This window comes from Danio aesculapii, chromosome 11 (assembly GCF_903798145.1).
Source record: "Danio aesculapii chromosome 11, fDanAes4.1, whole genome shotgun sequence".
Taxonomy (NCBI): Eukaryota; Metazoa; Chordata; class Actinopteri; order Cypriniformes; family Danionidae; genus Danio; species Danio aesculapii.
This window is the reverse complement of record NC_079445.1, coordinates 45,479,356-45,494,072: the sequence shown is the minus strand read 5'-3', so window position 1 is coordinate 45,494,072 and position 14,717 is coordinate 45,479,356. Positions and strand designations below refer to the sequence as shown.

At 39.5% G+C, this 14,717-nt stretch overlaps 1 protein-coding gene across 1 annotated transcript; it reads left to right on the top strand.

Annotated features, from left to right (window-relative positions):
- Positions 1-1,268: 1,268 nt before the first annotated feature.
- Positions 1,269-12,962, top strand: si:ch1073-365p7.2 (GTPase IMAP family member 8). Its single transcript, XM_056468358.1, has 6 exons — positions 1,269-1,336; positions 1,631-1,683; positions 4,455-5,123; positions 7,399-8,262; positions 11,754-11,858; positions 12,458-12,962. The coding sequence occupies exons 2-6, from the start codon at positions 1,662-1,664 to the stop codon at positions 12,589-12,591; spliced, it is 1,794 nt and encodes a 597-aa protein (XP_056324333.1). The 5' UTR covers positions 1,269-1,336; positions 1,631-1,661; the 3' UTR covers positions 12,592-12,962.
- The last annotated feature ends 1,755 nt before the right edge of the window (positions 12,963-14,717 follow it).

Here is a 14,717-nt window from a genome sequence, read left to right as displayed (position 1 = left end):
GCCGTGGGTGCGATGACGCGCGAACAAAATGGCGACGGTTGGCCGCGCCTACTTGAGGCTTCTTTTGCGCTCTTCAGAAACCTATGGGTGACGTCACGGATACTCCGTCCATATATTTTACAGTCTATGGTTTGCACCTGTGTTGACCCTTGCCTCCCTCACTTTGAATAAACCCGCACGTGGATCCTAAACCTCAGTTGTCTCTGTCACTCCCCGTGTTACAAACACCAACTGTTCCTTTTGCTTAGTGAATCCTGAAACTTCTGTTCATTTATTTTGCAATTGCCCTCATTCAATGACGTTTTGGTGTGATGTTCTTGATTTTATAAATGTTTATATGAAGGCAGATTTTGGATTTACATATAAGAATGTTATCTTTGGTTTCCATGAATGTGAAAAGGAATATAATACTTATTTCATGCACCTTGTTTTTTTTTGTTGGCCAAATTTCATATTCATAAGAACAAGTTTTGTAAGTGTAAACCTTTTTTCCCTAAATTTAAAATTGAAATTAAAATGTATTTTGAGTGTATTGAGCGATCAACCAACTTAAAAGCAATACGAACAAGGACTTTGATGAAGGACTTGGCACTTATCTTGGACTAAATTACTAAAAACCCCTGGATTGTTGTTGTTGTTTGATTAATGACATTTATTGTTATTGTTTTCAAGCATTCAATTAAATAAATAAATAAATAAATAAATAAATAAATAAATGTGCCGTCTCAGCTTGCATCATCAAGGCTGCATCCAGTCAGATTTTTTGAATGTGGTCAACGGGGGGCGCTGTCACACTCCTAAAGCCAAACCGTGCTAACCATATTCAACCCTGAGCACTCACTGAAATAATCAACGAAAAAAACTAGGGGGTTATTACAAGACATTTTAGCACTTTAAATACTACATTACTACATGATAAAATATAGCATTACTTCATACAATTAAAAAATGCAATCAATTTTAAGTAGTGATCTCAGTAGTGATTATTAAACCACACTGAACTGAGCTCAACTGAACTGAACTTAAACACTACAAACTGAACTACACTGCTCCTATTTACTGTGACCTTTTATGTGAAGCTGCTTTGACACAATCTACATTGTATAAGCGCTATACAAATAAAGGGGAATTGAATTGGATTGAATTAATAGTATTCGTATATGGTTCTTGGCCCTATAAAGGGTTAAGATTGTTTTCCATGAGCACACCACACCCTTTCACATTTGAATCACCTGAGGATTTACAATAATAACCTTGTGACAACCGAAAGTAAAACTAGCACATTAGGAGATTTAATACCTGACGCTGTCTTGCACAAAGAGAGATGATTATACAGGTATGACTTTATATACATCTCTTTTATAAATGTTTTCAGTACTACAAATGAAAAATTGTGTATGTAGACTAAAATGGCAACTAATTAAATCAACAAAATGCATACATGTGTAATTACAAAGTCTAATAATACAAATACATTTTATTGATTACAAAATCTAATCTATACAAATCTACGCGCAATTACAAATGCTTACAATGTTAATTTGTGATTTATTTATTGGTGTCTTTTATGCTGTATGTTGTTTTCTTTTCTGACCTTGTCCATGTTTTTCAACACATCTGAACACACTAGTGGGAAAATACCCAAACGTGCTGGAAATAAAATGGATTTTTGCTCACCAAAAGGTACAGCTCTCTTAACTCTTCATAATATACATGGTACATCTGTAAATAAGCTGTATTTTGTGATAAATTTGTATATATTTGTTTTATTTTTCCCCCATTTATTTATGCTTTTAACTTGCATTATGGTATCTTGATTGTTCTTCCAACAACTTTTAACTTTAAAAAGTTCCAACAAAGTGACATTGTGTTTTATAGTGTATAGTGCTATATTGTCTGGGGTGGTGTGGCAACTGTTCATTAACAGATACAGGTGAAGTCAGAATTATAAGCCCCCCTGAATTATTAGCCCCCCTGTTTATTTCTGTTTAACGAAGAGCAGATTTCTCCAACACATTTCTAATCATAACAGTGTTAATAACTCATCTCTAATAACTGATTTATTTTCTCTTTGTCATGATGACAGTAAATAATATTAGACTAGATATTCTTCAAGACACTTCTATACAGCTTAAAGTGACATTTAAAGGCTTAACTAGGTTAATTAGGGTAACTAGGCAGGTTAGGGTAATTAGGCAAGTTATTGTATAATGATGGTTTGTTCTGTAACTAATTGGGAAAAATATAGCTTAAAGGGGCTAATAATATTGACCTTAAAATGGATCATAAAAAATTAAAAACTGCTTTTATTCTTTAAGACTTTCTCCAGAAGATAAAATATTATCAGACATACTGTGAAAATTTCCCTGCTCTGTTCAACATCATTTGGGAAATAATAAAAAAGAAAACAAAATACAAAGGGGGGTGAATAATTCTGACTTCAACTGTATATTTTACAGTAGGGCTGCATGATATTCAGAAAAATCTGACATTTCGATATTTAGTTTTGCGATATGAATATAATTTCACTAAATGACTTGAATAGCCTGGACAGATGTCATTAATTAAGATCAACTGTGAGGATCAAGTCTTTTTCTATGCAGTGCAAAAATAAATAAAATAGTCCTTTATGGTTTTCTGGGGAGTCTAACAGTATTCAAGTACAGAAATTGAACAATCAAATGTAAAATAACATGGTCATCATGGTATAAATTATTAAAAAATAACAATATTTAAAAATATCTTCAGCTTTTCATTCATTCATTCATTCATTTTTTCGGCTTAGCCCCTTTAATAATTCAGGGTCACCACAGCGGAATGAACCGCCAACTTATCCAGCACAGGTTTTATGCAGCGGGTGCCCTTCGAGCTGCAATCCATCTCTGGGAAACATCCATACACACTCATTCACACTGATAAAAGTGTTGCATGCAAAACTGTTGCACACAATTTATTTGTGTTAAATTTAAACAAACAAATTAAATTGAGTAATGTTCAACTTAATTTGTTTGTTTAAATTCAGCCGAAATAAATTGTTTACAACCACTTAACATTAAAAAAATAGAGTAAATCCAAGGAAACATCTTTGAATGATTTTTTTTCAGTGTCGCTATGGACAATTTAGCCCAATTCACCTGTACTGCATGTCTTTGGACTTGTGGGGGAAACCGGAGCACCCGGAGGAAACCCCCGCAAACGCAGGGAGAACATGCAAACTCCACACAGAAATGCCACGTGACCAGCAACCTTCTTGCTGTGAGGCGACAGCACTACCTACTGCGCCACCGCGTCACCCATCTTCATCTTTTACTCTGTAATAAATATACGTGACTATTGCCAATAGTATCTGGATGATGCAAACAGAGACTGCATCTGTCATAGATGCAAATGTCAGACACAATGCACTCAATGGAGCTAGTGACATCACTGTGAGAGGTATAGGGTTAGGGGTGGGCATTAAAACTCACTGCATGCAGTTCAGATTGTATCTGCACCAGGTCTGCATCCAGACCCCTCTCACTATTCCGGATACACACATTGCGATATCTATGCTCAACTGATATATTGCTCAGCCCAATTTTACAGTCTATTATTGTGCATTCGTTCATTCTTTTTATGCCAACATATCCAGCATATTTTTTTACGCAGTGGATGCCCTTCCGTCTGCAACCCATCCCTGGGAAACACCCATACACACTCATTTACACACACATAGCTTACCCAATTCACCTATACCACATGTGTTTGGACTGTGGGGGAAACTGGAGCACCCGGAGGAAACTCATGCCAACACGGGGAGAACATGCAAACTCCACACAGAAACACCACTAACTGATCCAGCCGGTGCAGGGAAAACCTCACTCCTCTGACCCTGGTGCTCTAGCACTAGAGGTCATGGTCTTTAGCTTCCTTGGTAGACCACACGACTCCCATGCGGAAGGTTGCTGGTTCGATACCAGCTCGGAGCGGGTTGGGTGGTGTAGGAATGGCGAGGTTATATTGGTGCCGTGACCCGGATGGGAGTGATGTTTAGGAGAGTGAGTGTAACGGAGGCCAGCTAGTAAGTGCTGTGAAGGTAAAACCTCACTCCTTTGACCCTAAAGGTGCTCTAGCAACAGATGCGAGAGGCCATGGTCTTTAGCCTCTTTGGTAGAGCACGTGACTCCCATGCGGAAGGTTGCTGGTTGGGTGGCGTAGGACTGGCGGGGTTACATTGGTGCGGTGACCCGGATGGGAGGTTTAGGGGGGTGAGTGTAACAGAGGCCAGCTAGCAAGTGCTGTGCAGGTAAAACCTTACTCCTCTGACCCTAAAGGTGCTCTAGCGAGAGGTCATGGTCTTTAGCGTTCTTGGTAGAGTACCCGTCTCCCATGCGGAAGGTCGCCGGTTCGATAATAGCTCTGAGCAGGTTACATTTTAATTTTTGCTCTTGCTGTTTTTCTGTTTTGCCTTCCAGAGTTAAGAGTGGTTCTTCTTGGGAAGCATCATTCTGGAAAATCATCGGTTATCAATGCTATTTTACGAAGCAGCGAAACAGATGCAAAAATATCCACAGATGTGAAAACAGAGGGGTTTATAGACGGCAGGAGAATCTGTCTGATTGAAACACCTGGATGGTGGAAAACCTTCAATCTGACTGATTTATCAAACATCTCCAAACAGCAGCTGATTCGCAGGATTTCTCTGATCTCACCGGGACCTCACGCGGTTTTAATCGTGATTCGGGCAGATTGCACTTTTACTGAAACTGATGCAGAATTTCTGGAGAAGAACGTAGATCTGCTGGGTGAAAACATCTGGACTCACTCGCTCATCATCTTTACAAGAGGAGATCTGGTTAAACAAGAGGACATTGAGCGGAGAATCCAGGAATCTGCGCTCAGTCGAATTATCAGCAAATGTGAAAATAAATATCAGGTTTTTGATAATTCCAAATCTCATGACCGGAGCCAAGTCAAAGAGCTGATCAGGGAAATAGAGGGGATTGTTGAGAAAAACGGCAAGCACTTTAATATTGACCAGGAAAAAGTAAGAGAAGTCAATGAGCAGTTGGAGGAAATTCAGACCAGAGCCATTTCTAGAAAACGCAAAGTAGAGCAGCAGCGGAGTACGGTTCAAGAGAAAGGTAAGTGGACTGTAAAGTGATGTTAAATGTCCTGTGAATGCTCTGAGGTGTGCACTGTTTAGTTGATGCATCTCAACTGAAACATGAAAAGGGGGTGGGACTTATATTTGCTCCCCTTTTAAAAAAAGCCAATAGTGTTTAGTCATCTCACAGCTCTGCCAATGAGAGTGCCTGAGATCAAGTGCATCAAATGAAAAGCCAATGAGACGAAGGGGGTGGGGCTTGTCTGATACTAGAGAGCATTTGATTGGTCAGAAGATTTGATGAGAAACTGAAGTATGAGCCATTGACAAAAAAAAATCGTTGATCCATTTAGGCAGAAGAGACGATCTACAAGCTTTGGATGTTTATATCAGGTTTAAGTCACAGATGTAGGGTGGGTTATGTACCTGCCAACACTCCCGTTTTTCCCAGGAGTCTCCCGTATTTCAAACCCATCTCCTGTACTGTTCTGTCTCCCGGAAATCCCGGAATTCCACCCCCAACTCCTCAGCTTTTTGGTACAGTCCCCATGTGCACCAAACCCAACTCTCCACTCCAGTGCGCGCGCACCACCGTGCATGCAAGCATTCTGAGTGGTTGCTAGGGTGTTTTTAATGGTTGTTAGGAAGTTCTGAGTGGTTGCTAAGGTGTTTCTAGGCGGTTGCTAGGGTGTTCTAAGTGGTTGCTAGGTGGTTGCTAAGGCCTTGCTAGGGTGTTTTGAATGGTTGTAAAGGTGTTGCTAGGCGGTTGCTAAGGTGTTCTGAGTGGTTGCTAGGCAGTTGCTAAGGTGTTGCTATGTGGTGTTTCATGTGGTTGCTTATATGTTGCTCGGTGGTTGCTAGGGTGTTCTGAGTGGTTGCTAAGGCGTTGCTAAGGTGTTTAGGTTGTTGCTAAGGTGTTGCTATGTGGTTGCTAGGGTGTTCTGAGTGGTTGCTTGGTGGTTGCTAAGGAATTGCTAAGTGGTTGCTAAGATGTTGCAAGGCAGTTGCTAAGGTGTTCTAGGTTGTTGCTAAGGTGTTGATAGGGTGTTCTGGTTGGTTGCTAGGTGTTTGCTAAGGCATTGCTATGTGGTTGCTAGGGTGTTCTGAATGGTTGCTAGGCAAGTGCTAAGGTGTTGCCAGGTGGTTGCTAAGGTGTTCTGAGTCATTGCTAAGGTGTTGCTAGGTGGTTGCTAAGGTGTTGCTAGGTGGTGGCTAAAGTGTTCTAGGTCGTTGCTAAGGTGTTGCTAGATGGTTAATACGGTGTTCTGAGTGGTTGTTTGCCAGTTCCTAAGGTGTTGCTAGGCGGTTGCTAAGGTGTTCTGAGTAGTTGCTAGGCAGTTGCTAACATAAATCAGCATGGTTCTAGTATGAATTAGCATGTTGCTAGTACAAATAGCATGCTTGTTAGTATATTGTTAGTATGGATTGGTGTGTTGTTAGCATGTCCTATGTAAAGTCAATGGCGTTTTTTTAATGGAAGTCTATGGGAAAGTTGCTAGGGCGCTGTAACTGGTTGCTAGAGTGTGGCTGGTAAGTTGAAAGGTAATCAGTGATTGGCAGATTGGTAGTCTGAGTTAAATGAGCCCAACCATCAGTCTGTATGACAGTCTGGCGCAAAGTTATGAGGTTACAAAGTTTGGTCCAATGTTAAGTCAATGGCACTTTTCCGAATTTTCCGGGTCAGTTTTGGGAAAACCGTAAGTCTTATCAGTTGGAAAAGATATAGCAACTTGATTCAGCATAGTTTAGAGGTTTGGAGTTAGTTTGGTGGTGGACCAGAAAGCAAGACTAGAACGCACTGCCAATGATAGAACTCATTAACCGCGTGTTCACATGAAACAAAACACTGAAGTATACAGTTCATGTAAACATAGACTGAGACGAAGACAAAGACAAACACAACATACAAGACATGACAGGACTAGTGTCTGGACTCCCAAACGAAGAATTAACAAGACCGAAGTGGCAGAATCCTGACAGTCCATATCGTCTATATGTGAATTCAGTCAATGTTCTGGAGACAGTAGATTATTGATATTTTTAAAACTAACAGACTGAAACTAGCGTCCAAATAACGTTATTTTAATTCACAATGAGTGCCTCACACAGTTGAGTAGGCTTGACAAATGGTCCGGTATGTTAGTTATGAATAAGTTTAAATTAGGTCTTAAGTCCAGTGTTGTGTTCATATTTATGATTATGTTTGTTTATGTAGCACCGGGGTCCTGCGAGACCAAATTTGTTCTAAATGAAATGACAATAAAACTCAAACTTGACTTGAACTAACTTTTTTTAATGTGGTTTAATTTCAGCATGTGTGCGTCGTCTTGAGGAGATCAGACTTGTTATGCTGGGATGGGTCTTCGCTGGAAAGAGCTCAGCCAGAAACATCATCCTAAACCAGGAGGAGTTTGTAACAGGAGGAAAAACCAGAGCCACTACGAAAGGATTCAGAGACATCGAAGGAAGAAAAGTCAGTGTGTTGGACACTCCAGGCTGGTGGAAGTACTTAGCGTCAGAACTCAACCCTGATTTCATTACATCTGCCATCCTGGATAGCATTGCAGAGTGCGAGAAGTTCCCTCATGCCTTCCTGCTGGTGATTCCAGCCGATACGTCATTTCAGAAAGAGCAAAAGAGAATCGTCGAGGAAAACATGTCCATCCTGGGAGAGGATGTCTGGAGACACACTATAGTTTTATTCACGTGGGGCGACAGATTTAGCGATACATCAATCGAGCAGCACATCGAGAGCGAAGGAGAAGCTCTTCAGTGGCTGATTGAGAAATGCAGGAACAGATATCACATCTTTGACAACATCAACAAAGAGAATCAAGCTCAAGTCTCCGAGCTGCTGCAGAAGATTGATGAAATGGTGGCCGAAAATAGTCTGTTTGTTCTGGACACACAGAAAACTCCAGTGAAAGCCGATGAAAGAGCTGACAGTCAGATCATCCGACTGAAGGACTTCCACTGCTTTTTGGATGCAGGGTTTAAGTTAAAAGCGCAAGAAATAAGAGTGAAGATTGAAAAGTTGTGCATGCATGTGATGGAAGAACGTCTAAATGCTGACGACTGTCAGAGTAAGGAGTTTGGTGTCGCATTTACAGATCAGAATATACCTTATGACTCCCATCAACCTCCTAAAGAGACTAATCCACCTCAACAGGACAACAGTAAGTGGGATTTGTTTTGTTTATAGATCAGGCCTTATATATGAATTAGTTTGCCCGACACTCAATGATGTTAACAAGTTACAAATTCTGAAATGACTGTAATTGAGTAGTTTTTCTCAAGAATTGTACTTTACTAACTAGTTTTAAAAATGTGTACTTTTATTTCATTTTTAGTACATTTTTAGTGTTAAATGGTAAATGTTCCCACATAGCAAAATATCTCTGGGCCAGCTCTGGCCCACACAATCAGCTTTTGCTTGGCCCACATGCCGCAGTGAATTACGGTTCATGACTGGACCATATCTGGCTTCCAGACAAGGGCCAAACACGGACCATATCTGGGCCAAGTCTCAGCTGACTTAGTAACCCATAACTGAGCCTAAAATGGGCCAGATATGTTGGTGTGTCACGACTGCAATGAAATTGATAAACCCATAAATCATTGCACTTTAGGCTTGCTATGAGTGAGCTTTTTTCTCAAAGTGACCTGATTGGTAGAATACTTTTCTTTATTTTAAAATAATAAAAATGTATTTTAAATGTGGGTCAGGACAGGCCAAACTTACACTCTCAGAAATAAAGGTACTCGAGCTGTCACTGGGGTGGTACCTTTTCAAAAGGTACAATGTTGTACCTAAAAGGCCCATATTAATACCTCAAGGGTACTTGTTAGTACCTAAAAAGTCCAAAAGTGTTCCTCTTAAAATTTTTAGGTACTAATATGTACCTTTGAGGTACCAATATGGACCCTTCAGGTGCAAATGTGTACCATTTGAAAAGGTACCAACCCAGTGACAACTCGCGTACCTTTATTTCTGAGAGTGTACATGGCCCACATATCAAGTATTAACATCTGGGCCAAATACTACATTTTACTTTTGGCCCGAGTATTGTTTGCCACCTTAAAGACGGTGCCACCTCTGCCAAACCAGGGCCAAGTTTGGCCCACATGCTGTATGCCAGTGCCGGATAAATGCCTGCTGTGCCAGATTTATGCCAAACCTGGGCCAGAATTCTTTGCTACCTGGGTTATGTTATGTTTTCACACATGCACAAATTGCATGTGAACGCATCAGCTGTTCACAGCGTAATACCAAAGACTATAGAATACACAAGACGTGTCACTCGTATAGTTTTGAATAGGGAAAAATGTTTGGAGCTTCCTCACCTGGGTCCAGTATCCTTGGGTCATTACTATTAGCTGCTGAAGGTGAATCAGAGACTTTTTTTGTGGAGGACGAATTACAAATTTGTCCATTTTTTGGTCAGCCAGGGGATAAAATCAATGAAGGCAAGATGATCGTTCTCTTTATTGTCCACTGCTAAACTTTTTAAAAATATGACGTAACCTCCCATAGAGTTCGCTGAGGCCCCCTTGTGGGCCGGGACCCCCCTGTAGGGAACCACTGTTCTACATGACTGTTTTCAACTATTATCCCCCTTTTCCCCAATTATTATTCAATTCAATTTTTCAATTCAATTCCCCTTTATTTGTATAGCGCTTATACAATGTAGATTGTGTCAAAGCAGCTTCACATAAAGGGTCACAGTAAATAGGAACAGTGTAGTTCAGTTTGTAGTGTTTAAGTTCAGTTCAGTTCAGCTCAGTTCAGTGTGGTTTAATAATCACTACTGAGAGTCCAAATATTGAAGAGCAAATCCAACGATGCGCAGCTCCACAGATCCCGAACCATGCAAGCCAGTGGCGACAGCGGAGAGGGAAAAAAAACTTCACTAATGGCAGAAGTGAAGAAAAAAAACCTTGAGAGAAACCAGGCTCAGTTGGGCACGACCATTTTAATTTCTCCGCTGGCCAAACGTCTTGTGCAGAGCTGCAGTCTCAGTGGCGGAGGCTGGAAGCTGGCCTCAGCGAAGACTCGTCTGTCTCTGGAGCGTCACAGGAAACAGTCTCATGTTCTCCACTCTTCCATGACCACCACAGTAGCTGCTCAGGATACGGCCTGGTCCAGGATATGGAAACCTTGGGATCATCTCGTCGTTGGTCTTGGACCGAATCAGTGACTCTGCATAGTCTGAGGGCCTCGGGAAGAGTATCCCCAGGTGGAAATGGATTATTATTCCAAAAATTAGGTTCCAGGATCAACATAGATGTTAATCCAGGATCGCATTGTACTTGGCAAAATCATAACGTGCTAGGGGGCATGATTGAGAATAGAACACAGCCAGAACTCAGTTTATAACCACAGATGTAAAGGTGCAGCTCCAAACACACAATATTGCGATGCTTTTTGTGAATGTTCTTAAGAACGATGGATGAGGAAAACACAAAATGGCTGACCTATGTTTGTAATGATGGATCTTGCAATTTTTTTTTTAAATCTAATGATGGTTTTGTGAGGCGGCACGGTGGCTCAGGGGTTAGCACTGTGACCTCACAGCAAGAAGATCACTGGTTCGAGTCCCGGCAGGGTCAGTTAGCATTTCTGTGTGGACTTTGCATGTTCTCCCCGTGTTGGTGTGTGTTTCCTCCAGGTGCTCCGGTTTCCCCCACAGTCCAAACACATGCGCTATGGGGAATTGATTAATTAAATTAATTCGTAGTGTGTGTGTGTGTGTGTGAATGAGAGTGTATGGCTGTTTCCCAGTACTGGGTTGCAGCTGAAAGGGCATCTGCTGGGTAAAACAGATGCCGGAATAGTTGGTGGTTCATTCCACTGTGGCGATCCCTGATAATAAAGGGACTAAGCTAAAAGAAAATGAATAAATTAATGAATGGTTTTGGAAAACACACCCCATATTAGACCCAATATTTTAGTTAACGTATATCCAGAGAATATGCGGATTTGTCTGAAGTGGGTTCAGATTTTGTGATATTTGTGAATGATTGAAAATGTCTTAGTCTTTGTGAATTACTATGCTACAAACATTAAATGGTAAAAAAAATCTGGAATCTTTCTGGAAAAAAAGGCAGCTGTTGCCAGAACTTTACCATTATAGACCATAAAATCATATTCTGCTGTAAACTACTGTACTTTATTCATAATAGTGTTATGCACCAGAGTTTTGAAGTAATAACACTAAACATTATACCTTTGTGAGACAGATAAAAACACAACCATAAACATACGATGATGAGAAAGTCATATGATGATACAAAGCTCTACTTTTCTCACAATCAGCGAAACTCACTAGTAACCTAAACACACTCAACACACTCAGTGTCATTCACCCAAGTACTAAACACCATCACGGTAACACACATAACATTAAAGTAATACAACAGACATTATTTATCATTAATATTAGATGTAACATAATGTACATCACTAATGAGAAACAACTAAAAAGAACCACAGTAAAGTCAACAAAAAGCATTAAAAGTGAAGTGTCGTGGAGGGAATTCTGGGATATTTAATTTACGGTTATTCGCTGTACATAAAGAAACTTACTCTTAACCTGGTTGTGAAGTGTTGACAGTTTCTTATCATTGAGATTATGGCCATTTTTAGAGTTGACTGCTTATGTTTCAGTTCCTGAGGCGATTAAAGCACTTCTGGAGAGAGAGTTCAGCAGATGGGAAAGCATAATCATAGATGGTGTTCGGGAAAGTTTGCAGGACATCAAATCATCATTTGGTGAATATGTACAACTTTACACATAATACATGAACCGTTTGTGATCTACAGAGGAAAGCCATGCTTAATATACTTTAAACTTTTATTATGGACACTCATGCTGCAACAAAAGAACATACAAATACTGAAAAGACAAAAGATAAAATACCTGTTTTCACAAATAATTCGCATATATACATCTATACTGCCAGTGGACAACACACTGCAAAAACTCGTTCCTTACTTAGAGTTTTTCTCTTGTTTCTCATCCAAATATCTACAAATTCTTAACATCAAGAAGCATTTTCTAGACAAGCAAAACATAAGGTCTTGTCCTCAGAAATAATATGCCCAAATTAGGTGTGTTTATCCTTAAAACAAGCTAAATAATCTGCCAATGGGTTAAAAGGAAAAACAAGATTATTTTCTCAACCCATTGTCAGATTATTTTGCTTGTTTTATTATTTGTCTCATTATTTCTGAAAACAAGACAACATGTTTTGGTTGTCTAGAAAATGTGTTAAATTTGTGAAACAGTGATTGTCAGAATATAGCATAATGAAAGGTACTTTTAAATGCACCATTGGGTTGTTAATAATGTAATTTGTTGTCGTTTTCAGAGCTGTCCCAGGCTGAGAAGAGGATGAGGTCAATGGATGCTGTTAAGATGTGGCTAGAAAACTGTAACCATTATATTGAACATACTATTGATAAAATAGATCCAGAATTAGGGAGAAAAAAGAAGATACAGTGACGGCATCAGAAATATGAATACTGAAAAGCAAGGAACCATGCATGAGTAACCCCTCCAGTCCTATACACCACCCAACCCACTCTGAGCTGGGATCAAACCAGCGACTCTTTGCATGGGAGTCGGTTGCTCTACCAAGGAGCCTAAACACCATGGCCTCTAGCGTGTGTCACTAGAGCACCTTTTTAGAGGTCAGAAGAGTGAGGTTTACCTGCACAGCACTTCACTAGCTGGCTTACGATACACTCACCCCTCTAAACCTCACTCCTTTCCGGGTCACGGCACCAATGTAACCCCGCCAGTCCTACACCACCCAACCCGCTCCGAGCTGGGATCAACCCAGCAACCTTCCGCATGGGAGTCGGTTGCGCTAACAAGGAGGCTAAAGACCATGGCCTCTAGCATCTGTCACTAGAGCACCTTTAGAGGTCAGAGGAGTGAGGTTTTACCTGCCCAGCACTTCACTAGCTGGCCTCTGTTACACATGCAATAATTTTGATCTCAACCTCAACATATATATGCAGTTGAAGTCAGAATTATTAGCCCCCCTTTGAATTTTTTACAAATATATCCCAAATGATGTTTAACAGAGCAAGGAAATGTTCACAGTATGTCTGATAATATTTTTTTCTTCTGGAGAAAGTCTTATTTGTTTTATTTCGGCTAGAATAAAAGCAGGTTTAAATTTTTTAAACACCATTTTAAGGTCAATATTATTGGCTCCTTTAGGCTATATTTGTTTAGCATAGTCTACAGAACAAACCATCATTATACAATAACTTGCCTAATTACTCTAACCTGCCTAGTTACCCTAATTAACCTAGTTAAGCCTTTAAATGTCACTTTAAGCTGTATAGAAGTGTCTTGAAGAATATCTAGTCTTATATTATTTACTGTCATCATGACAAAGAGAAAATAAATCAGTTATTAGAGATGAGTTATTAAAACTATTATGATTAGAGATGTGTTGGAGAAATCTGCTCTCTGTTATACAGAAATTGAGGGAAAAAATAAACAGGAGGGCATACACTGTACATACACGCGTTTTGGCTAAAAGTAGACTAATAATTTTACATAGTAGAATGCAAATAGCATTTGCACATTTTTTTTAAAACACCCTATGTTTAATAAAAAAATCCCTTTAAATAATATTAATGTTCTTATGCAATACTAATTGTGATATTAATAAAGTCTTATTATTGAAGACTAAGGGCTCTATTTTGACGATCCATGTGCAAAGTACAAAGCGCAGGGCGCAAACGCATTAAGGGCATGTCAGAATTCACTTCTGCTAATTTAAGGATGGAAAAATCCACTTTGCGCCGTGGCGCATGGTCTAACAAGGTTGAGCTTATTCTCTTAATGAGTTATAAGTGTGTTTTAAGAATAAACCAATCAGAGTCTCATCTCCCATGCCCTTTAAGAGTCAGTTGCATCGCGCCATGGTGCATTTGCTATTTACATGACAGAATTTGTAAGTGTAAAAACTGAACGCTTTACTAGCAAGAAAACAGTTAAACAGAGCATCTGCAGCACGAGAATGAGAGATGAGCCTCCTCATTGTTTACTTTCGCTTTCACTCTCATGGATAGGGAAAGGTGTTGTACGCACAGACATCCATTAGCCTATACATAATTAATTTAGTTTGTTAAACGCAAAGATTTGTTTCAAAACTATTTCTAAATTCAGTTCTAATTTCCAGCAAAGGAATTAATGAATAGTAATAATGAAGTGTGGTCAAAACACTGAGTTATATCCAAACACACATGCTGTGCCCCATATGGTCTAAAATCTGACAGGTGGACAAATCTAAGCTTGTTTTTAATAAAACAAATATAAATATGCATATAATGAATAATGCTGCTAATAATATTAACATAATACAAAAGAAAATTGTTCTGAATAAACTGAAAAAGCCCCCCGAGATGAAGAAGGCATGAAAGTTTGGTTTTTATATTTATGTAGGCTAGAAAATAATGTTTTGTAACATTTTAATCGTTTATATTTATATGCTATATATATATATCCCTATTATATCCTATATATATCCTTAATATTTTAATTATTTTTCATTTGTAAAGATATTTGTGTATTCCTGTACATCCTGTGTGTATTAAGCAGTGTGTAAG

Coding starts and splice junctions, on each gene's coding strand:
- si:ch1073-365p7.2 (XM_056468358.1), top strand. CDS start 1,662: ATGGATTTTTGCTCACCAAAAG. Junction 1,684..4,454: donor GGATTTTTGCTCACCAAAAG/GTACAGCTCTCT, acceptor TTTGCCTTCCAG/AGTTAAGAGTGGTTCTTCTT. Junction 8,263..11,753: donor TCCACCTCAACAGGACAACA/GTAAGTGGGATT, acceptor CTTATGTTTCAG/TTCCTGAGGCGATTAAAGCA.